Consider the following 27,807-nt stretch of genomic DNA (forward strand, 5'->3'; position numbering starts at 1 on the left):
TTGGGAACTGTGAGGAAGTCAGAGAATTTCCAAGGTAGTTCTCAGAAAGGTTGTTTGGAGAGTAAAAGGGGATGTTCATATCTCCCCTTTGTTTAAGGAAGCTTTTGAGCTCTTCCGAAAGGAAATCTTCCATCTTTTCTATTACTTTCCCCTGACCAACCCCACAGATTTTCCAGGGCAGTGGAATAGTAGATTGATTATGCACTTGATAGAATAATCCACGAACTGCAGGTTTTAGTTCCCCTAGTACATTTGAGATGGGATTGCCTTAACAAAAATTCACCATAATCACAGGCTTTGCTTAAAGAAAGGTTCCCCTGGAGTTCAATGAACTTTTTATCCAAACCTATAAATAACAAGCACTTTCATGAATTAATTCCCATTCCTCTTTTTTCATCTTATCTCCCTTTTCTCCATTCCACAGAATTCATCAGCTCCTCTCTGCTGTGATCAAAAATATTTTCTTGTTCAGACCTCATCTCTCTCCCCTTACCTCTGTGGCTTTTCCTCCTCAAATCAAAACTTTCTGCCTAAAAATCCACCAATATGAAAAAGGTCTGTTCTCTAGGGCATTTCCTCCTTCCCACCAAAAACCCTTCAGACTAAGCATGACACTTCTGTGGAGGCCCCGCCTATTATTAGAAACAGCTGTGTCTAGAATTTCCTTAGCAAAGTATGTTACCAGCACCTCTTACAGGAAAAACTTGATCACAGAAATATTAACTGTATAACAGCAAACATAGTCTGCACACCTTACAAGAAAGCCCATATTTCCCTATTAGGAGAGTGAACAGTTAACATTTACTATAAATAAAAGTTAAAAACATACAATTCTCTCAAATTTTAAAACACTGCCATAAATTTTGTTTGGACAAAAAACCAACAGAGTATTCAGAAGACAACTCAACTACTTGCTCATTGGAAACTCACAGCCTAATGTAACACTGGTCTTCTCTTGTCCTTCACATTAATATCATTGGGCCATCAGCCAAAGCCAAGAGAAGTAAGCTTCATCTTGGTGAATTTGAATCTCTAGTGTCAGATACAATCAGCCTAACTAATGCGAACTACAGCTTGCCAAAATCTACAACCTCGCGGTCTGTTCCACCCATCAAATATACTTAGAAGTCACATGACACAAGGCCAGCAGTCTCCAGATCCCAATCAACTATCAATAGCTTAAGTGTAAGTGACTGTAGCTGAAGTCCAAACCAAATGTGTTTCCTTTTTAGTTGCAGGAATTCCAGTGCTATTATGGCACCCATAATGTTTGCACCTAATGATTCAGACAAGCATCCACAAGCTAAGTGTTATGGAATGCTCTCCAAATGCTACAATTACAGCATTAGGCAGAGCACTAATAGGCATCCCAATCTCAAATTCCAGGGGCACCGCATGGGCAGTGTTGAGAGACAGGACTGTTTGCCTTCTTGGTTGTATATGATGGAAGATGGAAGTGTTCCCATATTCCTTGCTGGCACTCTGAAAGTATCTTTCTGCTTCTTCAGACCCCTGTAGCTATTGAAAAAGGAAAAAGAAGTGTGAGTGTACACATCATAGCTCAGACCTCTCTAGTGAATATCTTATCTCCCTGACATTCCAATATTGCATCAATGGTAATTTACTGAATTTTCTTCCCCCTTTCTATTCTTGTACACTTTCCATATTATTCAAATTCAGTGATCTACAAACCTAGCTTTTCATCTCAAACCAGAGCATCCCATCCTATAAAAGAATATTCCTTCTCAGAGACATTGCCTTGAAGTGAGCTGTTTAGGAAAATAATTTCTCAATGGTCAGTGATACCAGGAATGAATATCACTGACTGGGTTGTTCCTAAATGCAATAGCATCCCAGTGCATTTTAAAGGTAATGTTTGTTTACTTCCTTAATCAGTACCATGTCTTGACATTCATATTCAATGGAAAGCCAACTGCCTTTGAGTTAACCATCAATGACCCTCCCTCAAGAGTATTCTGAAAAATCTGAGGCATTACAACTGCTCTCTCATCCGAAAGCCCATACTTTTTAGAGGGACAGGACAATTACTAGATCTAGTAAAGGGAGCAAAGCCAACTTTGTACATAATCTTAGGATGGAGAGACTGAATGATCCATGGTATTTGTATTTGTTATGGAGAAACCACATTTCCTTCTGCAACAGTTGTGCTCTTACAATAGAAATCTTTAGCATTGTTGAGTTTAGTCATTATTTAAACAAATCTCAAGAACAAAGCTGAGTCCAGATATCAGATAGAACAAAGTCTTTTTAAATCATCACAATAATTCTCTGCCCTTGCTTCCAGTGACCACAGAGAGAATCAAACAGAATATAAGTGTAGCTACAACTTTAATAGATATTTTTAATTTTTTTCTGGTCATATTTAATATTTTGGGCTTCCTAGTTTTTTCCAAAGTCTTCTGTTTCCTTGTTTCCTAGTGCCATAAATGGAGCATCTTTGAGAATATGGCTTTATATTTTCCTAAACTCTTGCCTAGTTCTCATCCCCCAATGATAAGAAGCTCTAAAACAGTATAATTAACTCCAGCCACCCATCTTCACTTCTGACTCTAGGAGCTGAGCAAGCCAACCAAGCAGGGTGTGGAATGGAGTAGGTGGAACAATGTCTGGCTCCAGCTCAGCCATGGAGTGCCTCTCCCAAATTACAATCATCCCCCATTAGAAAATACCTAAGTTCTTCAATCATGTTTACACAGCTGGAACTGTGCAGACCCTGAAAATCATGCAAATTACAGACTAAGACTAGTCCGTGCTTCATTCTAGATTTAATCCTACTTCTCGAAAGAAGAATAGATGAATGTATTAAATTCCCAGTTTTGGGGCAACAGCTACTTGGAAAGAGAGGGCATGTGCCCCTTCCTGACCAGAATGCTCATTACTATGATTGCAGCAGCCCACTGGTGTGATGCTTTCTGTCTGCTAGTAAGTAGGCAGAAGCCAGTAAAAGCTCATAAGGAAAAGGCAGTAATAACATCCACTTTAGAAAACATTTCAATGCATCACTACACTAACAAACTACCTTTAATGAAGGGACTGTCACTACCTCAAAGAGGCAGAGTTTTCAGCCAACCATCGTAGCCCTTTAGAGCATGGGTGGGCCTGCTGTATGCCTCATGGAACCCCAGGCCCAAATCTGCCATGTTCTTTATTGCCAGAATCAAGGAGAGCCCTCCTCACAGCTCTAACAGCTCTAAAAGGAGGGAAAATTAAGGTATAAGCTTGGTCCTAGGCATTTGCCAACCATCCCTGCTGAAGACCTAAAGCCATAGAGACAGATGAGGAAAGTCTTTAACATTGTTAACTATTTGGGTGCAAAAAAAAAAGGCAAATTTTCTGCTGCAGCACTGTGTCCAAAAGCAAGCTTCTCTCCAGAAAGAATGCTGCATCAGCCAGATCTACTGGAGCAACTAAAGACTAAATCTCCTGTTTGCCAAGGGAAGCTTACTACCCTGCAGCACATTTGAAGCCAGCTCCTCTCACTGAAATGTTCACTTGAAGAAGGCACCACCCCTCTGCTAGAGGTACTGTAACACAGGGTCTAAGAATGTGAGTTCCAGAGCAAGACTGCCTGGGTCCAAATGCCAGTTTCTACCATTTAAAAACTCTATCCTATGGAAAGTTACTATCTGTACCCTATTTTGCTTAGTTTTTTTTCCATCTGTAAGGTAGGAATAACAGTACTGACTTCATAGATGTTGGAAAGATTAAAAGAGGAAATGCACATAAACCAAGCTAAAGAGTGCCTGGCACAAAGAAAACATGCAGTACATATTAGCTATTGTTATCCTCAGACAGCTCTACCTCTTGAGATAGATGAAGTCCAAGGTGGCCTTATCTATAGACCACATAGCAAAATACCAGTGGAATATGAAGGAAGGGATGCTGGGGAAGACCCCTCTTTAAAGCCATCACTCCCATTAGGCTCCTATAGGGACCCAAATGCCACCATTAATTATTCAGCTGGACTATAAACTTAAGATCCAAATGGTATTTGGAAAAGGAGAACAGTTAGTTTAAGAGGTCCCTTGAAATAATTAGGACCTTTGAAAAACAAAACATGAAATAGGTCAGTTTTTGTGTGGGAAGTAAGAAATAAGCAAAGAAAAGTTTGGAATGCAGGGTTCTGAGTTCAAGGGCTAATGGTGATGGAAACTAAGAAAACCCAAGGAGAATATTGGATGCCTGCACTCCCAAATGAAGGGGAAGGTGAAGGCAGATAGATGTAGTGGCACTGAGTGCACAATTTTGACAAGGGCTTGCCCTTGCATACTTCTTCCGAGAGTGGGAGAAATGCTCTTTCCCTCTGTGTTTTCTTTTCCTCCTAGATGCAAAGCTAATCCTGACTCTTCATTGCAGCAGATCTATCATTTAAGAAAATAAAAATCCCACACATGCTGAGTGCATTCAAATTTTAAAAATAGACACCAGAAAGGAAATATTGACAACATATGTAACATGCTAAGTATGAGGAATTAAGTTGAATGAGGCACTTGGAGAGGGGAAGCAAAAATGGGCTGTGCCACTCACTTTTGGAATGGCAATACTATACCAATAATACATAATGCTTTTGGTTGACTAACAGGGAGCACAGTGTGAGAGGGGAGTTGGAGTGAAGTGCAGAAGCTGACTTGAAATCTTAAATGTAAAGGAAAGAGATGATAAAATGACAACCTAACAATTAACAATGGGAGTGGGGAATCCTAAAATCAGAGGCCAGAGGAGCAGATAAAGTCAAAGCACCTTGGAAAAAGAAGCAATCAGTTTATTAAATACAGATATATAAAAGTAAGCCAGAAAGATCAAAAGGCAACAGGGCTTATTAGAAATTGAAGTGGAGAACCTGTGACAAATGAGGATCGTTTAACTCAGTGACAGAATATATTCAGGATCTTCTTATCCTCTACTTTTTCATCAAAACCACATCAGGAACTCAGTCGGGGGTATGTTGTCCTCATGGATGGGGCAATATCTCAACAGGCTTAATAATGGAAACACTGGAGATAATGAGGCAAAGAGAATTCTGAAAGATCGATAAATCCCCTAGTTTTTACACAAATCAAGCCCCCATAACACTGAAAAGCAGCAAAGGCAAATTGGAACAACTCTGGCCGTGGTATTTAGCAGAGCGGTCACACAGTAATCCTGAACTAATGGCCAACTAAGAAATGAAAGGAGAGAGCCAATCTTTCCATTTTTGGAAAGGCAGAGGCAGTTGCCAAAGCTTCAGAGGGGGAACAGCTGTATTCTTCACTTAGGGGAAAGATATAATTAAATTGAAAATTGCCAACTATTCAGAAATGGATGCTTCAGTAAGGGAGAAGGAAGATGAGAATATGAATTGGGTGTAAAAGGAAAGGAGGACCATTCCAGTAAAATACGCACATGTGATATGATGACCGATATGATGATTGATGAAGAGTCATAGAGTATTAGCAATAATGAGCCCCTATAATCATCCCTGTCCAGGCTCTTCCTTTACAGATAAGGAAACTGGTGCCCAAAGAGAGGAATTAGGTTGCTTGAGATCACACATGGAGTTAAGTGGCAGATCCAGGACTTGAATTCAGAAGACTGAATATGTTTTTTTCCTCGTAAATCATGAAAGCCCCAATTAAAAGATAAAATCAATAAGAAACACCTCAATAACTATTGGGAAGTCAAGGGTGATCACAGGGTGTTCTACCAACACTGAAAACATTTTTTCAGATCATCTTTGACAAATGACTCTCACCAAATTGCCCATAAAGTACCACAAATAAAAAAGCCAAACTAAAATGATTGGGCCTCATCAAACATGCAGTCAATAGCAAATATATATATATATATATATATATATATATATATATATATGTAGCCATACGATAAAACTGTAGGCATTTATCATAATGAAAAATCCAATCCAAAATAGCCTCATCTCAGAGGAAATGATGAGGGGGACAGAAGCTAAAGACTTGAATTTCCTCAGGCAATTTTTGAAAGGAAAAGTTGTAAGCACCAACATGAGCAAGAAACCAGAAAAGTCAGAGGGAAGGAAACTTCAAGAAGACTCAAACTGTGATTCAATTGAAATGTTGTTGTCAGTGGAATTGCCAGTGACACAGATAACACAACAGGCTAAGTCAAAGAGTAAAAAGTAAGAAACAAAGTGAAAGGCCATTATCTATACTGATGCCAACATTTTAGACACACTTGGGTACTATCAAACACGACCCCTGGGCTAGTTAGGCACACCAGTTATTTCCTTCCATCTCATAGTAATGATTGTGGTTCCCTGATCCTTATGGTTTCATTGCTGTATTCTGTTGCAGTTTCCCTAAGAAACATTTCTTCCAAACTGGAGAAAGTAGTCCTTTCATAACAGAAATGAAAACCTCCTGCTAGTCCAGTAGCCTTCGGGATTTCAAATAAAAAAACAGAACAATGTCCTGGAGTTACATAATAAATCCAGAAAACACAAACACTTTTCTGATCCCTGCCTTGTCTTAGAATAAACCACTTCACCTCTGGCATCTGTAAAAGAGGGTGAATGAGAACTGCCCTGGGGATCAAACATTGGTGAGTGGCATCTGTCATTTGATGGTGTTCACATCAACCTTTGTTGATGGTCTTCTACATTCATAGAAGTTTGCTATGAGCAGTGTGGGAGAAGGGAAAATGTAGTAAAGAAGACAATTGCATCAAATGAAAAGAAGCCATAAAAATCTTCAGTAAGAGAAGACTTTGAATCACTACAAATAAAAATTCTTACTCAATGTTATTGAAAATATCTCTATTCTCTTTAAAAATATAAAAATAAGAGGTTGTCCCTAAAAGGAAAGATGATAGAATTAGGCTGAACTTAAAAAGGGGTGGTTTGGAGAGAGAACTAAATTGGAAGCATCAAGATATATACATATGATGGATGAGTAGAAAAATGGGGGCAAAAAAAAAAGGCACCCAGTGTTCTTTTTTACTTTAATTGTTCTTTTTCACTTTATTTTTTATTATTATTTTTGTGTGTGTGGTAAAGAAAATGTTCAAAAATTAATTTTGGTGATGAACACAACTATATAATGGTACTGTGAACAATTGAATGTATGCTTTGTATGACTGCATGGTATGTAAATATATCTCAATAAAATTGAGTTTATATATATATATATATATATATATAAAATCTGTAGTAGAGTTAGTTTCTAATTGATCCCATAGAAAAAAGGACACAAGATCTGGCTTTGAGTCCTAGATCTTAAGAAAAGCAGACTGACTGTGAAGGGTGTGACATATTAGCCAAGGATGAAGAGTCTTGTTAAACTTTGTTTAGGGAAAATGGAGACAGTTATCAATGAGGATTAGCCACCTTGCTTTGGTCCTTCATAGCCTTAGACTTATTTGATCCAAATACTAGGCAGGGAAGTTCTTTCCTTGGTAGAACTTCACTGGTTCCTGGTTTTTAATCACAATTTTTTTCTAAAATAGAAAAGTGACCTGCTACTTCAGTTTGATTTTAACCCCATACTTCATGACATTGCCTTTGAGAAGCTTCCAAGAAAGGAATGCCAAAAAGAGGAAATTAATAAGAAAGAGCAATTACCCCTGAAAGCAAGTACACTATACCACCTATTGAATATGGCATCATCACAGATCCATTGACAAATAGCTGTGTGCTCAGGAATCAGAAAAGTTTGTACTCAGAGCCCAAACTGCAGAAAAAGAAACTTAGAAGCTGAAGGGGTTTAATTATCTACACCCTCATTTTACAGTTTTTTTTTAAATAAGCAAAAAGAAAATTAACATGATATACACTGTGTATGTAGATAGGTGTTGAAGAGTTGCCAAGTGAGGAGAGATCAAGGCAAACTAAATGATAGTCACAAAAGGCTTCTTATAGGACATAAATTTTGCCTAAGATTTTAAAGTGAGAAAGTGACATGGATAAGTGAAGAAGAAGGGGGAGAGTAAACCAAGAATGACTTCATCGGTATCTTCTTATTTCCACTTTTTGAGTGTCTACTCTATAATAGGAACTGTGCTAAGTGTTTTACAGGCATTATCTCATTTAATCCTTACAATCATCCTATACGGTATGTACTACCAATATCCACCATTTAACAGATGAGAAAACCAGCAACTGGACAGTGCAAGTAACTTGCTCAGTCATACAGCCATTAATTGGTAGAATCTGATGGGAACATAAACCCCTTCATTCTCATGTCAGTGCTCTTTCTGCTAAAATAGATTATGCTAAGGAAAAATGATCAGGTCAACAGACCAATGAAGAAAAGGTCACAGAAGAAAAATGGCTGTCTGATACACAATTGTATTGTACTGAGAAAAGGTTATTTTATTTGGGTATTATACACATATAAGATTACTTTGGTTATTGATCCTTGAGACATTATTGTGACATTGCTCCCCATCCCATCTATAGAGACATGAATTAAGATTTTGAGAGATTAATGACTTACCCAAGGCTCTATGATGAATAAATAATAGAGTGAAAACCACCATTTTCAGTTCCCACTGGGCCACATGGCATTAAACAATTTTAGGGGCTATAATTATGTTAGCATTTTGCATATAGCACATGGGTTTGGATTTTCAGGAAGGCAAAAAATATGCACTTTCAGTTACATTCATCATGGAATGTTGTGGTAAAGCTATGACAGTAAGTTCATTTTCACAATGAATTTGCCTTTTTCAAAAACATTGTACTTATCTCTGTGCCATAGGTTCTTTTTGCATATACCTAATACCACAGAGCTCTGTGTGTTCTTGTGTCTGTGTATGTGTCTGTCTCTCTGTCTCTCTCTCTCTGCATTTGGATGTTGGCAAACACAAAACTGCAGCCTGCCAGCTAAATACAACAACACATCACCAGTGAAGGTGAGACACCTGAATTACATTAATGTAAGACAAACAACTCCAAGCAAAGAAGGAGTAAAATAATATTTTTCTCATTTTCAACTGTGTATCCAAATGCGTCTCTCCTGGCATTTATATAGAGGATTTATATAAGGGGCTTCTGTTGAGATTTTTTTCCTATCATTAGCACAATAATTTCCTCCACTACAAAAAGAGGCATAAATCCACAGGCACATAAATTCCCATGAGTACTCAGATGACACTGTCCCCAAGGACCTGCTGTAGGCTCATTCATATGACAAAGAGATATGAACTTTCAAGAAGCTAGTCATTTTGCAGCTCATTGGTAGAAAAAAAATATATAGAAGTGATCATTTGCAGGGTAACTTTTTAGAGGAAAATTAGAAGCGAAAAATGCATCTCCTCATTTATTTTTTAATGAAAATCTGGGCATGAAGTGAGATGTCTGACACCTATTGGTCATTTAAGATCAGAGAGGCAAGAGAGAAAGAGCAGGAAAGGGTGGTAAGGACAATGGAAGGTGGGGAGTGCTGCACTTTTTTACATAGAGAAAGCCAAGCAAAGTCAACATGACTAGAAAAGAACCAACCAGTGCTTTGCTTGCCTTACCACAAGTGCTCAAGAATATGTGCATTTTGTAGATTAACACAGACATTTTTTCAAAGTACCTTGAGAACCTTTGGTGGATATCCTATAATTCTCAAACCAGAGATTGGGCTGATTCAGGAAAAGATTTTATAGCGAAAGCAGCTTTCTAACATCCAGATATTTTACAGTGAGTAAATCAAATGACAATAACCCCATGTTCCTTTGGGCATTGATAGCTCTAGCCAAACTCATGAGATTGTAGGATATCACCTTTGCCATCCCTTTCCCAAGTTTTTCTCCTCTTTGAGGTTCTTAATGTTCAATATTCTAGAAATGTCCCTCCCCTACCAACACCAAATTGCAAACTTGGAAACGATCTAATAGCAGCCATTTAAAACTTAGTGTGACTTTGAAGCCCCGCCCTGATCAAGATGGTGGAGTGAAACACTTCATGGCTCTGTCCCCTCACATTAGCTTTAAACAACCAACAAGAACTGGCAGAAACATCTTTCTCAAAGCTCCAAAAAGCAGTTAAAGGACAGTGGTAACAGGGCAAGTGCCAAATGAAGTTAAAGGCTACTTAAAAGTAGTAGGATATTGCAGCACCCTGGTTGGCCCCTCTCCCACCCCTCATTAGCTCAGCACAAAACAATCCCTGGTCCTGGTTCCAGAGGGAGCAGAGTGACCCATGTGCACAAAGTGGGAACATGTATGTCTGGCCCAATTTGTCTGGTGGTGGCCTGAGGGACTCACCATCCCAAAACTTGACCTGCATGTAGAAGGCAGCTCATCAACTTTCCTACGGAATACCATAGGAAAGCAGTAAAGTTGTATGGCCTAGGGCAAGGGTTGCTGGCTGTAGGACATACAGCACATTGCCCAGTACAGTGAGGAAACTGTTTTCTAGGGAAAGGGAAACATTTGGAAGTGTGTAAATGAGGGATTTCCCTGGGCCACACACACATGCCCAAGATAAGACATACAGGTCAATCTGAAAAAACTGGGAAAGGTATTTTCTCTTTTTCTTCTTTTTATTAAAGTTAGCTCCTGGCTTTCAAAGCTCTGTCATAACATTAGCTGCATACAATTTAAGGAACAGATGCATCAGAGTCTAAATTCCAGCAGTAACACATTAAATATAAAAATTTCCAGGTTTCAACAAAATGTTACAAAACATACAAAGAGAGAAGAAGTGATGGCCCAGGCAAAGGAAAAGATTAAATCATTAGAAGCCATCAACAAAGAGAACCAGACTGGGGACATATCAGAAAAACCGTTTTAAAAAATTGTCCTAAATATGCTCAAAGAGCTAAAGGAATACACAGGCAAAGAACTAAAGGAAATCAGGAAAACAAAAGAAGAACTCAAAGAGAATATCAATAGATAGATGGAAATTAAGAAAAGGAACCAAACAGAGCTGAAGGCCACAGTAACAGAACTTAAAAATTCCCTAGAGGGACTCAAGAGCATATTGGAGATGGCAGAAGAAAGCAACAGGGAACTTGAAGATAAGGCAATCAAAATCATTCAGTCTGCAGAGCAGAAAGAAGAAAGAATGAAGACAAGTCAACAGAGCCTGAGGAACCTATGGGTTACCATCAAGCATACCAATATACACATTGTGGGAGTCCCAGAAAGAGAAGAAAAAGAAAGAAGTAGAGAAAATATTCAAAGCAATAATGGCTACAAACTTGCCAATTTAACAAAAAACATGTACATACACATCCAAGATGACAATAAACTCCCAACAAGATAAATCCAAATAGACCTATAGCATATTATAATCAAACTGTCAAATGCCAAAGAGAAAGAGAATTCTGGAAGACTCAAAAGAGAAGTAATATGTCATATACAAGGTCTCCTCAATAAGATTAAGTGCCAATTTCTCACTGGAAATCATGGAGGCAAGAAGGCAGTGGGATAACATATTTCAAGTACTGAAAGCAAAAAACTGCCAATGAATAATTCTATATCCAGCAAAACTCTCTTTCAAAAATGAGGGCAAGATTAAGACATTCCCAGATAAACAGAAGCTGATGGAATTCATCACCACTATATAGGCCCTACAAAAGATATTAAAGAGAGTTCTGCAGATTGAAAGGAAAGGACAATAGACAATAGCGCAAAGCTGTATGAGGAAATAAGGGTCAACAATGAGGGTAATGACTTAGGTAAATATAAATGCCAGTACTATCGTATTTTTGGTTTGTAACTCCGCAGAATGTAAAAGGTAAATGCATAAAATGTAATGATAATTCAGAGCACTTGGACTTATAATGTATAAACATGCAATTTGTGATAAGAACTACATAAAGTTGGGGGAACCGAGGGGTATAGGAACATAGTTTGTCTATACTATTGAAGTTAACTTACTATCAAAACAAATGAAATTATTACAGATTTAGGATGTTAAATTTAAGCCCCATGGTAACTACATAGAAAATACTGGAGAATATGCAAGCTGATAGAGAAAGAATTTAGAGTGGAAGTTGCCAGAGGTGTGGTGCAGGGGGAAAGGGGAGTTAATGCATAATGGCGAAAGGCTTTATGTTTGGGAAGGTGGGAAAGTTTTAGTAATTGAAGGCGGTAAGGGTACCAGAGTACTGTGAATGAGATTAATTCCACTGAATGGGATGCTTGGTAGTGCTTGACATGGGAAAGTTTACATTGTATATATGGTCAATTAAAAAAAAAGAGAGAAAGAATAACCAAAGAGACAATAACAATTAAATGCAATACATAATCCTAGATGGGATCTAGCAAGGGAAGCACAAAAGCTCAAAACGACATTATTGGGACATATGAAAAACTTGGGATATAGACTGAAAGCTTTATATCAAAGTTAAATTTCTTCAACTTAATAATGGCACTTAAGGTGGTTATATAAGTGAATATCCTTATTCTTAGGAAATATACATGGCAGTATTAAGTGTTTAAGGAGCAACCTGCACTCAAGTGTTCAGAAAAAAGATTGTTAGATAGACAAACTGGCATATCAGATAGATAGATAGATAGATAGACAGATAGATAGATAGGTAGGTACAGCAAATGTGACAAAATGTTAAAATTGGTGAATCTGGGTATCTGGGGGTGGGGTGGGGCATAGGGGTATGGGCTTTCTATTGTTTTTGTAAATGTCCTTTAGGTTTGAAAGTGTTTCAAAATTAAAAGTTAAAAAAAAAACTTATTGTGACCCTGAATAAATGAATTCCCTCTCCCCATAAGCTGCTTGAAGTATGAACTATAATTATAGAATGAAAAGCCTGACCCTCCTTTAAAGGGAAAGCAGCAAGCAGATGAGAGGCTTTGGGGTGGTGGGGCCCATAAATCTCACAAAGTGGATGTTTTACAGACTCAACCTCCATAATAATACCAGCTCTTTCTATTTTTTAGCATTTACTATGTGCCAAGAAGTGTGCTAATTGCTTTACCTGGATCATCTCACAACCACCCTGATAGGTAATTTCTATTATACTCTCATTTTGCAGATGAGGAAGTTGAGGATTGAAAGAGGATAAGTAACTTGACTAACTAAAGCCAATGGCTATTAATTGGTAAATAAAAGTGGGGAACTTAGACTTGTCGTATTTCAAAGTCTGTACTTTTAGCCACTATCATACTCTGTTTGCTTTTGGGTTTACAGGCAAACTAGTGATGTCGGTCTTGAGGATAACAGAATAGGGTGAAAGCAGTTGTTCTTACTCATTAGGAATGCCTTATATTAGTTGGAGCAAAAATTGATGGAACACTATCTGTCTGGAAATGCCAGTGAGAACTAGAATTCTCAGACTTACATATTAAAGGAAGTTGGGATTATGCCTCCAATGTCCTTGCCAACCTTAGTTTCCACCATAGATATTTGTATCCTACTCTATTTCTCCCTTATCATCTCATTCTAATTTTCTCTACCCTTCTCAATCAGCTAAGAATCTCACTTTGATTCTCAGTTTAAATGGCAGTCACACCTCTGTTGAGTTTTTGGAACTCTATGTCTCTCCTATGAGAGATAAATGATATATTACAACATGAACTTCTTATCACAATGATTTCAGGGACTTTTAAGGACATTAAACAATCTATATTGATGACAGTGAAAACATAAAATACCAAAGGATGCAAGAATAATATTAGGTTCTGTGCCTGCATTTCTTTTTTTTTATTTTTGTTTTATTTTTGTTAATTTTATTTGGTGTTTTTTTTTCTTTTATTCTTTTTGTGCCTGTATTTCTGCTATAGGTATTTTAATCTCTAAAGGATCCTAGATGATCAATATTAGGTAACTGGGAGAAGCACCCTTTCTCTAAATTAAACAAAACAAAGTCTAGCCTTGCAAATTTAACTTATTTAATAGACAGTCAATTTCTCACCCAGATATTCTGGTACTTATGATCATATAAGTCATGTATTTTAGGTAATTTTTATTCAGAACAAATGATGGAGTAAAAAAGGCACTAAAAGGTGCTATAGACTGATGAACAAAAGTCAGGATGAACACATGGGTCCAACATGCTTTCCACATTTATCTCTTTCCTCAGTGACACACGTCTGGGTATGGAAATATCAGAGGAGTGGGATGGCAGATAGAGCACCAAGGAATGCTGCTCCTCCATCTTTATCATACTAAGGTAATCATTTGAATGTTGGGTGGGTGCCTTTGATAGCATATTATTTTGATCTAAACCACTCTTAAACTTACATGTTTTCCCCTCCCAAAACTACAAAACTCATTCTTTGACTCATCCCAAAGAAAGGAGGCAAAACATACTTCTAACAGCTTCAGGCAATCAGAAGGAATTCAGTCCAAAGTAGAAAGAAGACAGTTTGGCAGACAGGGCTACAGCCTGGGAATGGGTACCTTCAGACTTTCAACCAATAACATTGCTGGAAACATCTGCTACCCACTTTAGTAACACTGAAATCTGGAGAGCATTATAAATTATACCAACTACAAAGCAACTTTTTCTGGTATATAAATTACCAGAAATTACAGATTAATCACCCAAGCTTAAATGGCAAGTCAGTTATTTTCCTCCATGAGGGTAAACACCATACAAAGGAAGCCTGAAAGTTGATCTTGTTTTTTTGAAAACTGTATTTGAAACCAAAGATCTAGAGCAGATAGTATTATGGGTATCTAATTAGCAACGCAAAGGAAACACCAAAAGGTTAATAAGAGATGGTTAGTTTGGAATGGTGGTTTCCTGGTGCCAGCTCCAACCACTCAGCTTGTTTGCAGATTCATTAGCTGCAATATATTATCAGCTGAATTCAGGAAATGCTCACTTGCTGTGTTAGTAAAAGGCTAGTGTGCTTCAATAAACCTAGTCTACAGCTAAATGTGACCCAACAGTAAACTAATGTTTTCTTCAGTCAAAGGAGGCTGGTTTCTTTGCTTTCAACTTCAGTTGACATCAATTATAAATGTGAAAGTGTTCGGTGAAGTTTTGAGAGGCATAATGAAACCTTCTAAGTTGACAGTTGGCACAAACAAAACTCTGGCTCCAGGTATTTAAAATCTACTTTGCGTATAGACTTCATTATTTCTGAATTCTCATTTTGCCACCAAGCAAAATTATTCAGTGTAAGAAAACCTGAACTTAATAGTGTACTCACAGATAATCACTCATATCTAAAATGTAGAATTTGATGGGCAGTGATTCAAGCAAAATAATTTGCATTTTGGGCTTCACTCTGGAATTTGCTATTGATTTTTGTTCTGACATTAGTAAAGTCTTTAAACCTTTGGTGCATCAGTTTTTCTTCCAGAAAAAAAAAATGGAGCAAATATTTACATGCACCATTTCTCTGGAATAAAATGGCTCCTTGAATTAAAAGGATTAAGTTTTGTGACTAGTGTTGATAATTATAATAGTTCCTTAAGTTTAAAATATTTCATATTTGCATATCAATGATGGCTCAGCTTCTGCATCTGATATGCTTTGGTTTATCAACAGTGGGCAACCAGATTCCTACAAGCTGGAGGCTTTTTTTTTTCAATAATATGATTTTTAAATTAAATTAAAATCAAACCATTCTTTTAGTTCACCTCCCAGATTAGAACTGACAGCCTTATTAATGATTTAAAACAGCAGGTGGTAATGTTTTGGAAGAGTTTAAATAGTCTAAATATCTTGAAACCTACATAATTCCTCTTTTCCCTCAGTTTCATGTGTTAAACAGAAGAGTTTCTATTGTTCACACTAGTTGGAAACTCCATATAGGGTGGAAGAGAAGAGAAGAAAGCAAGTTATCTAGTATCTTTTATTATTCAAGCTAACGGTAGAAAGGGAGAGAATATATGATCTTGAAGATGGAGCAAGTAGTCACAAAGAAAGTGGAAACTATATCTCTGACTTTGGATTTGAATTTGCAAACTCACACCTGGGAGGCTGCTTTGTTGCAGTCAACTAAAGCAAACAAGTTTCTCCAAGCGATTAGAGCAGCATTTGTTTACAGATTTATATTTGAAAAGAAAGTAAATATAATAATGAATTATGCTTTTATTCAAAGCAGATTACAGTTATACTCCTGCATGACCTGGAGTCTAGATATAAGACCATCAATCAGAAAGACCCTAAGGTTTAGCTGACTGGGGTTGAGGGAGATAAACTTGTTTTTGGGTTCTAACTCCAGCCAGATTAAAGTTCTTCCTGTTAGATTAAAAACAGAAACATAAAGAGTCTAATTTTTCTATCAAAGTGGACATTGCTAAGGTAAAAAAATATAAACTAATGATAAGAGAGTGTTGTCTATTATTTCAGATTTAACAGCTTGCTTGTTAGTTGTTTAAACTACTGTGGAGGACAATAGAGTAGAACTATCATTTCTGATTACTAGGGACCCTCAAAAGACAAAGTGTCTCTCATGAGGCCATCTCAAAGAGCCAAAACTTAGACCAAATTCAGCCACAAGTTCATTTTTTGATAAACTCGTCTGGCCCCTTGTGTATTCAGTACCTTTTGACCCACCTCTGTCACACACAATGTTGCACATACTCCCAACCACAAAATAAACTTTTGACCGTCCCACTTTAAAGTGAAGTCAAGTGTTTGCCATAAAACCTAAAATCCCACAATATCTTTCTGATTTTGGAAGCTGCACACACATGTCCAGCCCCAAAAGATTTGCTTCAAAGCAACTCTGGAGGCTGATATATCACTGATAATCTCTTTATCCTAAACTATGAGGAACTGTTTTGTATTCTCTCTACATGGCTGAATGATTGGTTTGTGGGGTTCCATTCTTCCCAGTTACAAAAGAGTCTGTTTTGTCTATCCATCTTGAGCTTTAAAAGTCTACTTCATGCCATATACAAAAATTAACTCTAAATGGATCAACAACCTAAACATAATAGCTAAAACCATAAGACATAACCTTGGATTTGGCAGTGATTTCTTAGATATGACACCAAAAACATGAGCAACAAAAGAAAAAATAGATAAAGTATGCTTCATCAAAATTTAAAAACTGTTGTGGTACATCAAAGGACATTATCAAGAATGTGAAAAGACAACCTACAGAATAGGAGAAAACAATTGCTAATCCAATAAGGGTTTACCATCCAGAATATATAAAGAACTGCTACAACTCAACAGAAAAGAGAAATAATCCAATTAAAACATGGGCAAAGGATTTGAATAGATATTTCTCCAAAGATATACATGGCCATATTTCATGACCAATAAGCTCACAAAAAGCCGCTCAGCATTACTGGTCATCAGGGAAATGCAAATCAAAACCACGAGATATTATATTACACAAACTAGGATGGCTATTATTTAAAAAACAGAAAAATAAGAAGTGTTGGTGAGAATACAGAGAAATTGGAACCCTTGTGTATTGTTGGTGGGATTGTAAAATGGTGAAACCACTGAGCAATCACTTGGGCAGTTCCTCAGAAAGTTGAACATAGAATTACCATAGGACCTGGCAGTCCCACTTCTTGGTATATACCCTCAAAAAACGAAAGCATTTAACAACATGGATGAACCTTGGAGACATTGTGTTAAGTGAAATAAGACAAACACAAAAAGAAAGAATAAAGCATTGTCTGACCTCACTTTATATGAAAAACCTAGAATAAGTCAATTCATAGAGACAAAAAGTAGATTAAAGGTCACCAGAGGTTGGGGGATGAGGGGTGAAGGGAATGGGGAGTTATTGCTTAATAGATCCAGAGTTTCTGTTTGAGCTGATGAAAAAATCTGGGTAATGGATGTTGGTGATGGTAGTACAATATTGTGAATGTAATTAACATCACTGAATTGTACAATTGAAAGTAGTTAAAATGGGAAATTTGGGGTTGTATATACATTACTATGATAAGGAGTAAAAAAACAAAACAATAACAAAAAGTCCATCTGATACCTAAGCCTAGATCATGTGAGATCTTTTAAAATCCCCAGAAGAAATTCCCTCTGTGTAAAAGCCCCTATGTACTGATAGCCATAAAGGCCAACTCAAAACTTTTCCAATCTGGTACTTGTGTGTTTTCCAAGGCTGGAATTTTATAGGGGGTGAACCTTGTAGAAAGAGAAATTGGAAAAACTTTCTTATCAAAAAGCCTTTATTTCCAAAGTAGTTGTACCAAAGGGTTTTTACTTGCCCCAAATTCACGGGCAATGAGCCATCTGGTAAGGAGAGAGACCAAAAAATCTAGGGCAAATACCTGAAGCTAGATGACAGAAAGTATCCATGATAAGAGAAGAAAGCCATTGCACAAGCATTTTCCCACACAATAAATAAATAAGACAATTTTCCTGTTCTTTGAATTGTTTTTAACACTATGACTGGACTTAATTCCCCACATTTATTTCATGATTAAGGGACTGAAGGGAAAACAAGCAGAAAAAAATACTCCATAAATATTTATATACAAAGTTTAGATTCATGTTTTCCCATCCTGATGGAGTTTGTTTTTTATGCTTCTTAACTATATTTTGACAGGATGCCAAATAATATTATATAGAATGGAAGAACCAAAGAAGATAATCTTCATATTTCCAATGGACTTTTTGAATGTGTGAAGCAGTCCATGTGATCTGGCCCCATAAGAGAACTTCACTTGCTTCTCATCTATTATCCTATTGGTGATGCCCATATTTATATGGCCTATAGAACTTGCTTTTTCATGAAGCAAATGGAAAACACTCACTTAACAAATCACCCCAATAGAGCATAATTTTATTTAACATACTATGTTGGGGCCTGGCTTCTAGTATTCTTCCAAAGGGATTCCATTACACCAAAGTGTTCTTTTAAAAACATTTTGCTTTTCAGCTCAAATAATCTTAATTAATTTTTTACTAATCCTATGTAGCCTATTACATACTAGACCATTTGTGCTATTGGGCCATAAACTCCTAGAGAATGAATTCTTAATTGTTCAGTGTGCTCCCTTTATATAGCCTCCATCCTCCAATGCTTTCCAAGTGCTTAAAAATATAGAAATTCTTAATGTCTACCAGTCAAGAAAGCCCCTGGAATTTATACTCTTGATGAATAACGAGTCCCTTTCTACAGGTAATTATTAATAATAATAAATTTTAAAACAGACATTGAATTTGAAACAACTAAAATTCCAAGTGGACCAGGAAAATATTTTTATAAAAAAAAGAATAATGGATTTCCTATTTCAGTGCAGACAAATAGCTGGTATTATTCATCATATCCTACATGGAGAAACTGTTGGTGACCTATCCTAAAAGAATTCTCTGACAAAAGGGCCCATGTCAAAATAGTGTTAGCAAACAACTGCTAACAGCATGGATGTTTCCATTAGTTAAGGAAAACTTTTATTCCAGAGACTGTCTTGTCAATAAAGTGTAAAATGATGCTTTGGAAGTAATCCAATTATCTGGTGCAGCACTGTAATTAAAATAAACCAAGACATCCACCTGTCATCTCTCCTCTCACCTGTCCAGCCAGTGCTGGACCCAGAAAGAGTAAAGTTCCTGGGCATGAGAAGAAAATGGGAACTGGGCATTGAGTACCATTGAGTGCCTCTAAACCAGCAAAGTAACTGGGCATGTCAGAGATTAAAATTACCATCCTACAGTAACATTAACCAAAGGTAAGCAAGAATTAAAACCTCAAAGCAGGTGGGTTTAAAAAGGAAATGGTTAGTAATGACACATTGTTCAAATTAGAACATCAAGGAACAAATTTTCATAATATCCTCTTTGAAAACAATATCTTGACTCTAACAGTCTCCTCATATTGTTTCTTTTGCTTTATTGGCATAATATTAACAAAGTTTTTAATAGTCTCAAGCTCTATTCTTATATGATTTTTTAAATCAGAAAGAATTATTTATTTCATCATTGAGCTGACCTTGGTCACCTCAGTAAACCTCAGATAAGCAAAGATAAAAAGATGATAATTTTCACAGTTACTATCAGCAGTAGTTGACACATTCAGTTCCCAGAGCCAGACAAGTAATTGGCACTCAAAAATATTACTGAATTTTATATATACACACACACACACACACACACACACACACACACATATATATTTCCTACCTGACAGTAGATAATTGTGTACCTGAGGCAAGGTGAAAGGAGCTAAAACTGAAGAAATTGAAAGTCATATATATAGATATGCCATATACACACACATTCCTGTGTCCAAATAATTAAACATTTTCAACTGTTATATTTACAGGAGGACGACGACATTTTAAAAAGATTTATATGAGCAAAACCAGGGGAGAAATAGCCACATGAATTGCAAAACAGTACATTGAGACTCAAAGATGCCAATTTGGGTCCGGGGGGAACTAATCAACTTCTTTGTTGAAGTAAAGATAAAACTTTTTGACAGCAAACGCAATTCTGATAAAATGGAATTTTCAATTACTCTATGAACATCTGGTCCACGCTACAGTTTCTGGAACCCAGCAGCATACTGCTTTCTTTGCAATGTCACAAAATATTCTCCATTGAGAACTCTGCATTTTGCCAAGAGACTAATTGAAATGAGTGTTTGGAAATTTAGTGACGTGAGAGGTGAGTCCCGGGGGATAGAAAAGAAGATAAAAGAAGGAATGTTACATCACTGAATCATAGTTTCATTAAAAGACTGAAAGAAATGAAATTACACATTGTTGGTAGGGTACTGAAAGTGTAAATGTCTTAATATACCTGTGGTTGAAACTAGAATATGCATAGTATAGAGCCTCCAGAATATTTTCACAGATAATTTGTAACAGCAGTTGGATTAAGCACAGATCAAGTTCTTCAAAACCATATTTTTACATGGCAAACATGTTAAAAGATATTCAGGTAATGAAATGAGTAAATAAACAAAGTTCAGTAAAATGCAGAAGAACCTACACTTGCAGAAATAAAGCGATCATTATGTTGCATTTGGATTCATTTGGATGTGAAAAGCAGATATTACTGCAAATTTCTGTATGTTATTCCATTTGCTATGAATAGGATGGGAGGGAAAACAATTCAGTAGTGTAGCGAACTCCAAATTGGGTGTATATTAGAGCAACTAGAGTCATCTTTTCAGCTGATGAATTTATAATCAATAATTAAAATCATAAGGTAAGAGAAACTGAGTGCTATTTAAAACAAATTACTTAGGCTTGGGACTAGTATGTACAGTCTTAAGATAACATCCCCATAAACCCCAATTTCATGTCAGGATTACATATTAAAATCAGCATAATAAGATATCAAAGCCGTCACAAATAGTCACTTGCAAAGAAGCAAGTAGGAGTCAGAAGCCAATCAAAGCCAGCACTCATCAACGCAGTGATAACCCTGACAGGAAGGGATTCAAGCCCAATGATACCTCCAGTTATGCAACAAACCCATGACCTCTGGCACCTTTGACCATCCTACTTGTCGATTACTCTTCTTAGACACTGTCCACAGAAATTGCATAAGACAAAATTTTTGTCCCCACCAGAAGATGGTAATTTTGCCAAATAACTCAAACTCAGGGAGGGAAAGCATTGGTTAAAAGACTTGAGTGTGACCACAACGAGGTGAATGGATCCTGTACATAGCATTTTGAGTGAAGTAAACGAGAAATAAAGGCAAACACTATAATGCCTCACCAATATGGACTAACCACAATGTGTAAACTCAGAATTGAATCTTAGAACACAGTCTAAGAGGGGAATGATTATTGTAATGGCCCCTAGATTGTAAGCTCTTGCAGCAGTCAAATCTATTCCTGAATTGTAATGGCTATCTTCAAACTTTGAGATGCTGATCCCTTAGTGTATAACCTGATTGGTCTCTGGAACACTGGGTATCTCTGTGACACCTGAAACTCAGAGCTAGAGCTCGGCAGGTATGAATGTCAGTATTAGCACATACAGCAACTATTAAAAAAAAAGAAAAGCTGAAAAAGAGCCCAGACTTCAATTAGAGATATGAATGAAGCAGATCTGGTTAAGACTAGGGCAAATCGGGCCAAAGGGTAAAGGTCGAAACTGACTGTGTTTTAAAACTTCAGCTTACATGTGAGACCAAGGGAAGAGATGTCTATTTGGTGCAGGATCTATATTTTCTAAACAGTATAACTCTACAGTCAGTTTGTTCAAACACCACAATTATATGGAACTTTGTTTAATAGAGAGTGAGATATGGTAGGTTAGTATAGGTTAGAGTGAAATAGTGACATATACCCAAGTAATTTGGGCAGAGAATAAAAATATATTTACAGGGCCCCCCTGAGGAGCTGGGGGAAAATGTGGAAGTGTTGGACTTCCTCACCTGGACTGATGCTAATGTTGTCACAAACATTAGGACTGGCGGTTTGATGTGCTGAGCCCTCTATCATGGGACTTGCCCTTATGAAGCTCATTACTGCAAAGGAGAGGCTAAACCTGCATATAACTGTGCCTAAGAGTCTCCCCCTGAATGCCTCTTTGTTGCTCAGATGTGGCCCTCTCTCTCTAGCTAAGCACCTTGGCAGGTGAAATCACTGCCTTCCCCCCATGTGTGATCTGACTCCCACTGGTGTAAATCTCCCTGGCAATGCAGGCTATGACTCCCGGGGATGAATCTGGACCCAGCATCGTGGGATTGAGAATATCTTCTTGACCAAAAGGGGGATGCTAAATGAAAATAAATAAAGTTTCAGTGGCTGAAAGATTTCAAATGGAGTTGAGAGGTCACTCTGGTGAACATTCTTACACGCTATATAGGTAACACTTTTTAGGTTTTAATGTACTGGAATAGCTAGAAGTAAATACCTGAAGCTACCAAACTCCAACCCAATAGCCTTGACTCTTGAAGATGATTGTATTGCAATGTAGATTACAAGGGGTGACAGTGTGATTGTGAAAACCTTGTGGATCACATCCCCTTTATCTAGTGTATGGATGGATGAGTAGAAAAATGGGGACAAAAACTAAATGAAAAGTAGCGTGGGATGGGGGGATGATTTGGGTGTTCTTTTTTACTTTTATTTTTTATTCTTGTTCTGATTCTTTCTGATATAGGGAAAATGTTCAGGGATGGATTGGGGTGATGAATGCATAGCTGTGTGATGGTGCTGTGAGCGGTTGGTTGTGCACCATGGATGGTTGTGTGGTGTGTGAGTGTATTTCAATACAGCTGAATTTAATTAAAAAATAAATAAATAAATAATAAAGACAAAAAATATATACATAATTGGGGGCAGGGTCTGAGCAGTGTGGGAAGTTTTGGGTTGTTCTTTTTTATTTTTTTTTTATTTTTTAGGGAGTAATGAAAATGCTCTGAAATTGTGTTGATGAATACACAACTATGTGATATGACTGTGTGCCACTGATTGCATACTTTGGATGGATTATATGGTGTTGTGAATACATCTCAATAAAATTGAATAAAAAAGGAAAAAAAAAAAAGACTTGAGTGTGACTCTTCATCTCAGCACCAAGTCACCTCAGGTATGAAATCAGGTGATAAAACTTGCCAAGTAACAATACACTGTTCTCAAGTCACTCTGAGAGCTCTAGAGAGATAACATTCCAAAAACTGCAATATGACAGTGGAAAGCACATAACAAAGGACTTTCCATCACCTTTTTTGGGCAGGCATGACAATAAGAACTGCAGTACCGGGTATAAACTGAGACATGTTAGTTCATGGGCACTGCAGATGACAAATAAATTTGTAATTCAGTCACCTGGCAACCAGGAAATTCAGTTCAGCCATCCACAATGTGAGAGTGATACCAGGATTGATGATAATCTGTGGAGACACGGAAGGTCCCCTGGCTCGATAGATTATACATAGGGCCCATTTCCCAAAATCTGGAAGCCTGAAGGCGGGCTCCAGAATGGGAAAAGGCCAAAAGCCTGCATGTCTGAAAGCAGACTGCAATTTAGATGAGGGAATAGTCTCTGAGCTCTTGCTGGGCTCCTTCTGTGCTCCTGTCTCCTGCCTCCTGCCCCCTGCCCCTGCTGTTTCCTATCTAGCTCCCAAAGAAATTGTCCCTTGAGACTAAAGATATGTAAATACACCTCATGGCTTTTGAGAGAATGTACCCCTCCCTGATATACCTGCAGACAGTCACGTAGGAGACTACCTTGTATGCTATAAAGACCTGTAGAAATAAGTAGAATAAAACTTTCTTTTTGCATGGACATTGAGGATGGAGTTGTGCTCCCCTTCTTTCACAATAATCTATAAAAGCAGAGATTCTATCATTCCCTTTTATCTCCACTCTGACCCAGCTCATGTATGTGTTTGGTTGGTGGCAATCACAACACAATCCAAAGTCCCCAGGGGCTAAACACCTGACTTTTGCCCTTTGAGGCAAAAAGTCTCCTAGACATTTGTCTTCCTTGATTACATACAGTGATTCTGTGCCCCCATCCCTAGGAATATTCTAAGAGAGGTTGGTGGAAAGAGTTACCGAAATTAACGGATTAGACTTTTACTCTAAGAGTCACGGAACACCTTTGACATTTACACTGGACATTCCTTTCCTATAATAAATTGTAAGAACAAATCCCAAAGGAACTTTGGCAGTGTGAAAAAGCCCAGAGCCCATGTACTTCTCAGAAAACAAGAAGGAAATACAGTTTTACCTTCTTCTCAGACCTTGGCAACTCAGTTTCAGTCCATTGAACAACCCAGTCCTGCTCAAGTAAAAAAATTAACAGATGCATAAAATTATCTTTACTTTGAAAACCCTGAAATTCTCCATCAATCAGTTGTCCAAGTATGTACAAAGAAAGATACTAATTTCCAAATAAGAAACATCACAAAAAGAGCTACAGACATGAAACTCAAGGTGAGCCAAACTCTCCAAAACAAAGGTGAGAGGTAAACTCAATTGGGTATATTTGGCCTAACCTTGGAGTGGTTCTGGCAGGAGCAGAAGAAATAGTATCAAAATCAGAGATGATCTGAGAAGTTCATTATAACCCTCACTCTTTTATAGAGATACCCACCAAAACCTCAAGAATAGTTCAGTTCTGGAACCCCCAGGAATTCAGGGTGTTTGGGTCTGAGATGCCTATCACAGTATCAATGAACCAAAGAGACCTGCAACTACTTTTTTCCTTCAAGAATCTTTGAGACTTTGAGTTCAGGTCTGATTCAGAGCAGATTCCATTTTCCCTCCCCACCTTTCTAAAATGGTAGTCATCTGAAGCAACAATACCATATTGTCTTGGAACAATTCTAATTAGAATGATTACAGACCAGGGATACATGGTGGATTCATCCAGTGCCTGTCTTTCAACCACTATACCTTAGGATAAATGAGCTATATTTATTGTGTGAATGCAGGTTTAAGATACAAAATGTTAATTATTGGTATTAGTGCTGTTATTTGAGGTAGCTGTAACCAACCCAGGTGAACTGGTGATGCAACCTGTTGGGAAAGCCCAGAGTTGATTTGGAACACAACAGTTAAAAGAATTATCAATATGAAAAGTTTCACACATAGTGAGATAGCACAAGGTAGAGCCTCAGATGTAAACAAAACCCGAATTCCCTTTGAACCTAAACTTTAATGATTCACCCAAGCTGAAAAGAACAAACCCAAGGAAAAAAAATGAAGCTACATACATGCAAGTGAGATATTGAGAAACAAAATGCAAATGTTGCTAAAATGGAACAGCAGAAATCAAATATTTGATATATATATGCATATACATATATTTGAGATATATATCTTGGGATACTGCCACATATTTGCTATGGAATGCTATTATTATCCAACTTATACAGTAAGCATAATACATCCCATTTGTAAGAAACACTCCCTCAGAAAAACTAGCTACAGTCCACTGATATTGTTCTCCTAAAGAACTGTGACAAAAAGTTAAAACAGATGGTGTTCTATTCAGGCATAAAGTGGGAATCAATTATGACTATTTCCTTTCCTAGAGTCATTTCATTTTAAAGAGCATCTAACTAAAACCCTTTTTGATATAAATGAAACAGCATTTCTTTGAGACACACAACTAATAAATGATACGTATCAGTCTGTATCCTGTGACATACAGTTAATCCTCTGAGAATTAAATTGCCTCAGTTGCAGTTACATAAATGTTTAATTTTTTTCATCTTTAGTCATAGTAAGGTTGCCCAGAAAGTATATTATCTCTGTGGATGTCACCACTCACCAATTAGGGAAGGCAGCAGTGCACAATTGGTAGTGACCTCTATATATTATAGACTTTGACACGTTTGCTGGGGAAGGAATGGATTATACAATTTAATAGAATCTAAGTGACTAATTTTTTTTCCATGGAAAACATTTTGTTTTGTAGATCGCACATTTTTTCCCTTCGAATTCATTTACAAAATCAAAACAAAAGCATTTAATGATGTTTACAGTGAAATGAAACAGCTGAAGACCAGCACATAATCACCATATTTTGTTTTCTCATCTTTAAGTCCTTTAGCAGTGTGGCTTCTAGCTGAGCCTGAGTCTTTCTTCTCTCAAGACGTAGCCAAGCATTCTGAAGCTTCATTGAACCTAAACATCAAGCTGAATTCATACTTTTTAATTGAACGGGACAGACTGTTTGCATAGCAAGTTTGCATCAGTAAAACACTGAAAATGACATCTGTGCCCAAGTCCATTTGAACATTCCACCTTAGCTGAACTCTGCTAATGTTTTTATACCCTGGTTTATGCCTAGCCCAGTTTTAAATAGCTCCTCCTGTGGAAGCATGCATGACTGAGTTCATAAAAATAGACCCTTCTTCATACATGAAGATACTGCTTCTGACATGTGTTTTGAGGTGCTTTCCCATTCATGGGAAACCTACTGAGTCAACCATGTTATCTTATCCTGGTCCCTCCTATGACCAATGGCATGGATTTGTGTGGTAGTTAGAAGAATTTGGCATAGCAGCCCCATAGACAAAATGGGAAGTTTTGGTATTTTCCATCCTCAGTAAAAAATATTCAATCTGTGGTCAAAGAACAGAATTTCTCCCTGGGCAAAGCTAACCAGACAGATATGGAAATAAAACTCACCCCTTTGGACTCATTAGTGCTGTGTTCTGTGCAGCTCAACTGAGCAGTTGAAATCAAGTACTAAAGCAAAAAGAGGCACTTATTCCTGGTGAGAAGGCATTTGCTCATTTTCTATGTGTTCAGTGCAGTTATTATTGAAGACAATACATGCAATATGTATATGTAGTCATCTATTAAATTGCCTGAACATTATACAATCCTAGTGGATCTGCTCAGAGAGACCGAAGAAGAATCTGGCTAGGTGTCAAGATATTTCCAAAACCTGTAGATGCTGCTGAGGTGTAAGCTCAGTGAACACTCTGATAATATGCTCATTGCAGTGCGCCTATAAGCACTTTGGGTCCCTTGGAGTCTATTGTTGCAATTTCCACCTAAACAACTCTTACCATGGTCAGGCATCTGAGATCCCATGGAGGTCACACTGGTGTTCAGCACATCGTTGACAGCAGTATCACAATACAGGCTCCGCTGGACATCATGCTCACTGTCAGTCTGGTCACTCTCCTCATGTCCACTATCCTTCAGGCTGTTTCCTTCTAAGTCCTTGAAGGTGGAGCTGCTGGTTTAAAGAAAGAATGATAATTTACAACTGTGATGGATGTGATTAGAAAAATCTTTCAGAGCCAGGATTATGTCAGCTCTGTTGAGGGGCCAACAGCTGCCGTATTGCCCAACAGGATAAAAGTAGGAGGAAGACAAAGTTCTGTTTGTAAATAATGGAACTCAGCACTGCAGAGAAGTTCCCACTATTTTATGCTGATGCAGCTATTACTTTCATTCACCTATCTTCAATGCATCACTAAAGGCAGGCGTAAGAAGCTACCTGAAACAACACTTCTAAAGAATGTCATAATCTCAGAAGGTTTTTTCTCTTCTTAT

At 37.4% G+C, this 27,807-nt stretch overlaps 1 protein-coding gene across 1 annotated transcript in view; it reads right to left on the minus strand.

Moving 5' to 3' along the window:
- Positions 1-27,807, minus strand: part of PCDH19 (protocadherin 19) — an 81,034-nt gene that overhangs the window by 13,721 nt on the left and 39,506 nt on the right. The window contains exon 3 of the mRNA XM_037820857.1: positions 27,315-27,487. Coding sequence (XP_037676785.1) covers positions 27,315-27,487 — 173 coding nt within the window. The remainder of the gene's footprint in view (positions 1-27,314; positions 27,488-27,807) is intronic.

This window comes from Choloepus didactylus, chromosome X (genome assembly GCF_015220235.1).
Source record: "Choloepus didactylus isolate mChoDid1 chromosome X, mChoDid1.pri, whole genome shotgun sequence".
Classification (NCBI taxonomy): domain Eukaryota; kingdom Metazoa; phylum Chordata; class Mammalia; order Pilosa; family Megalonychidae; genus Choloepus; species Choloepus didactylus.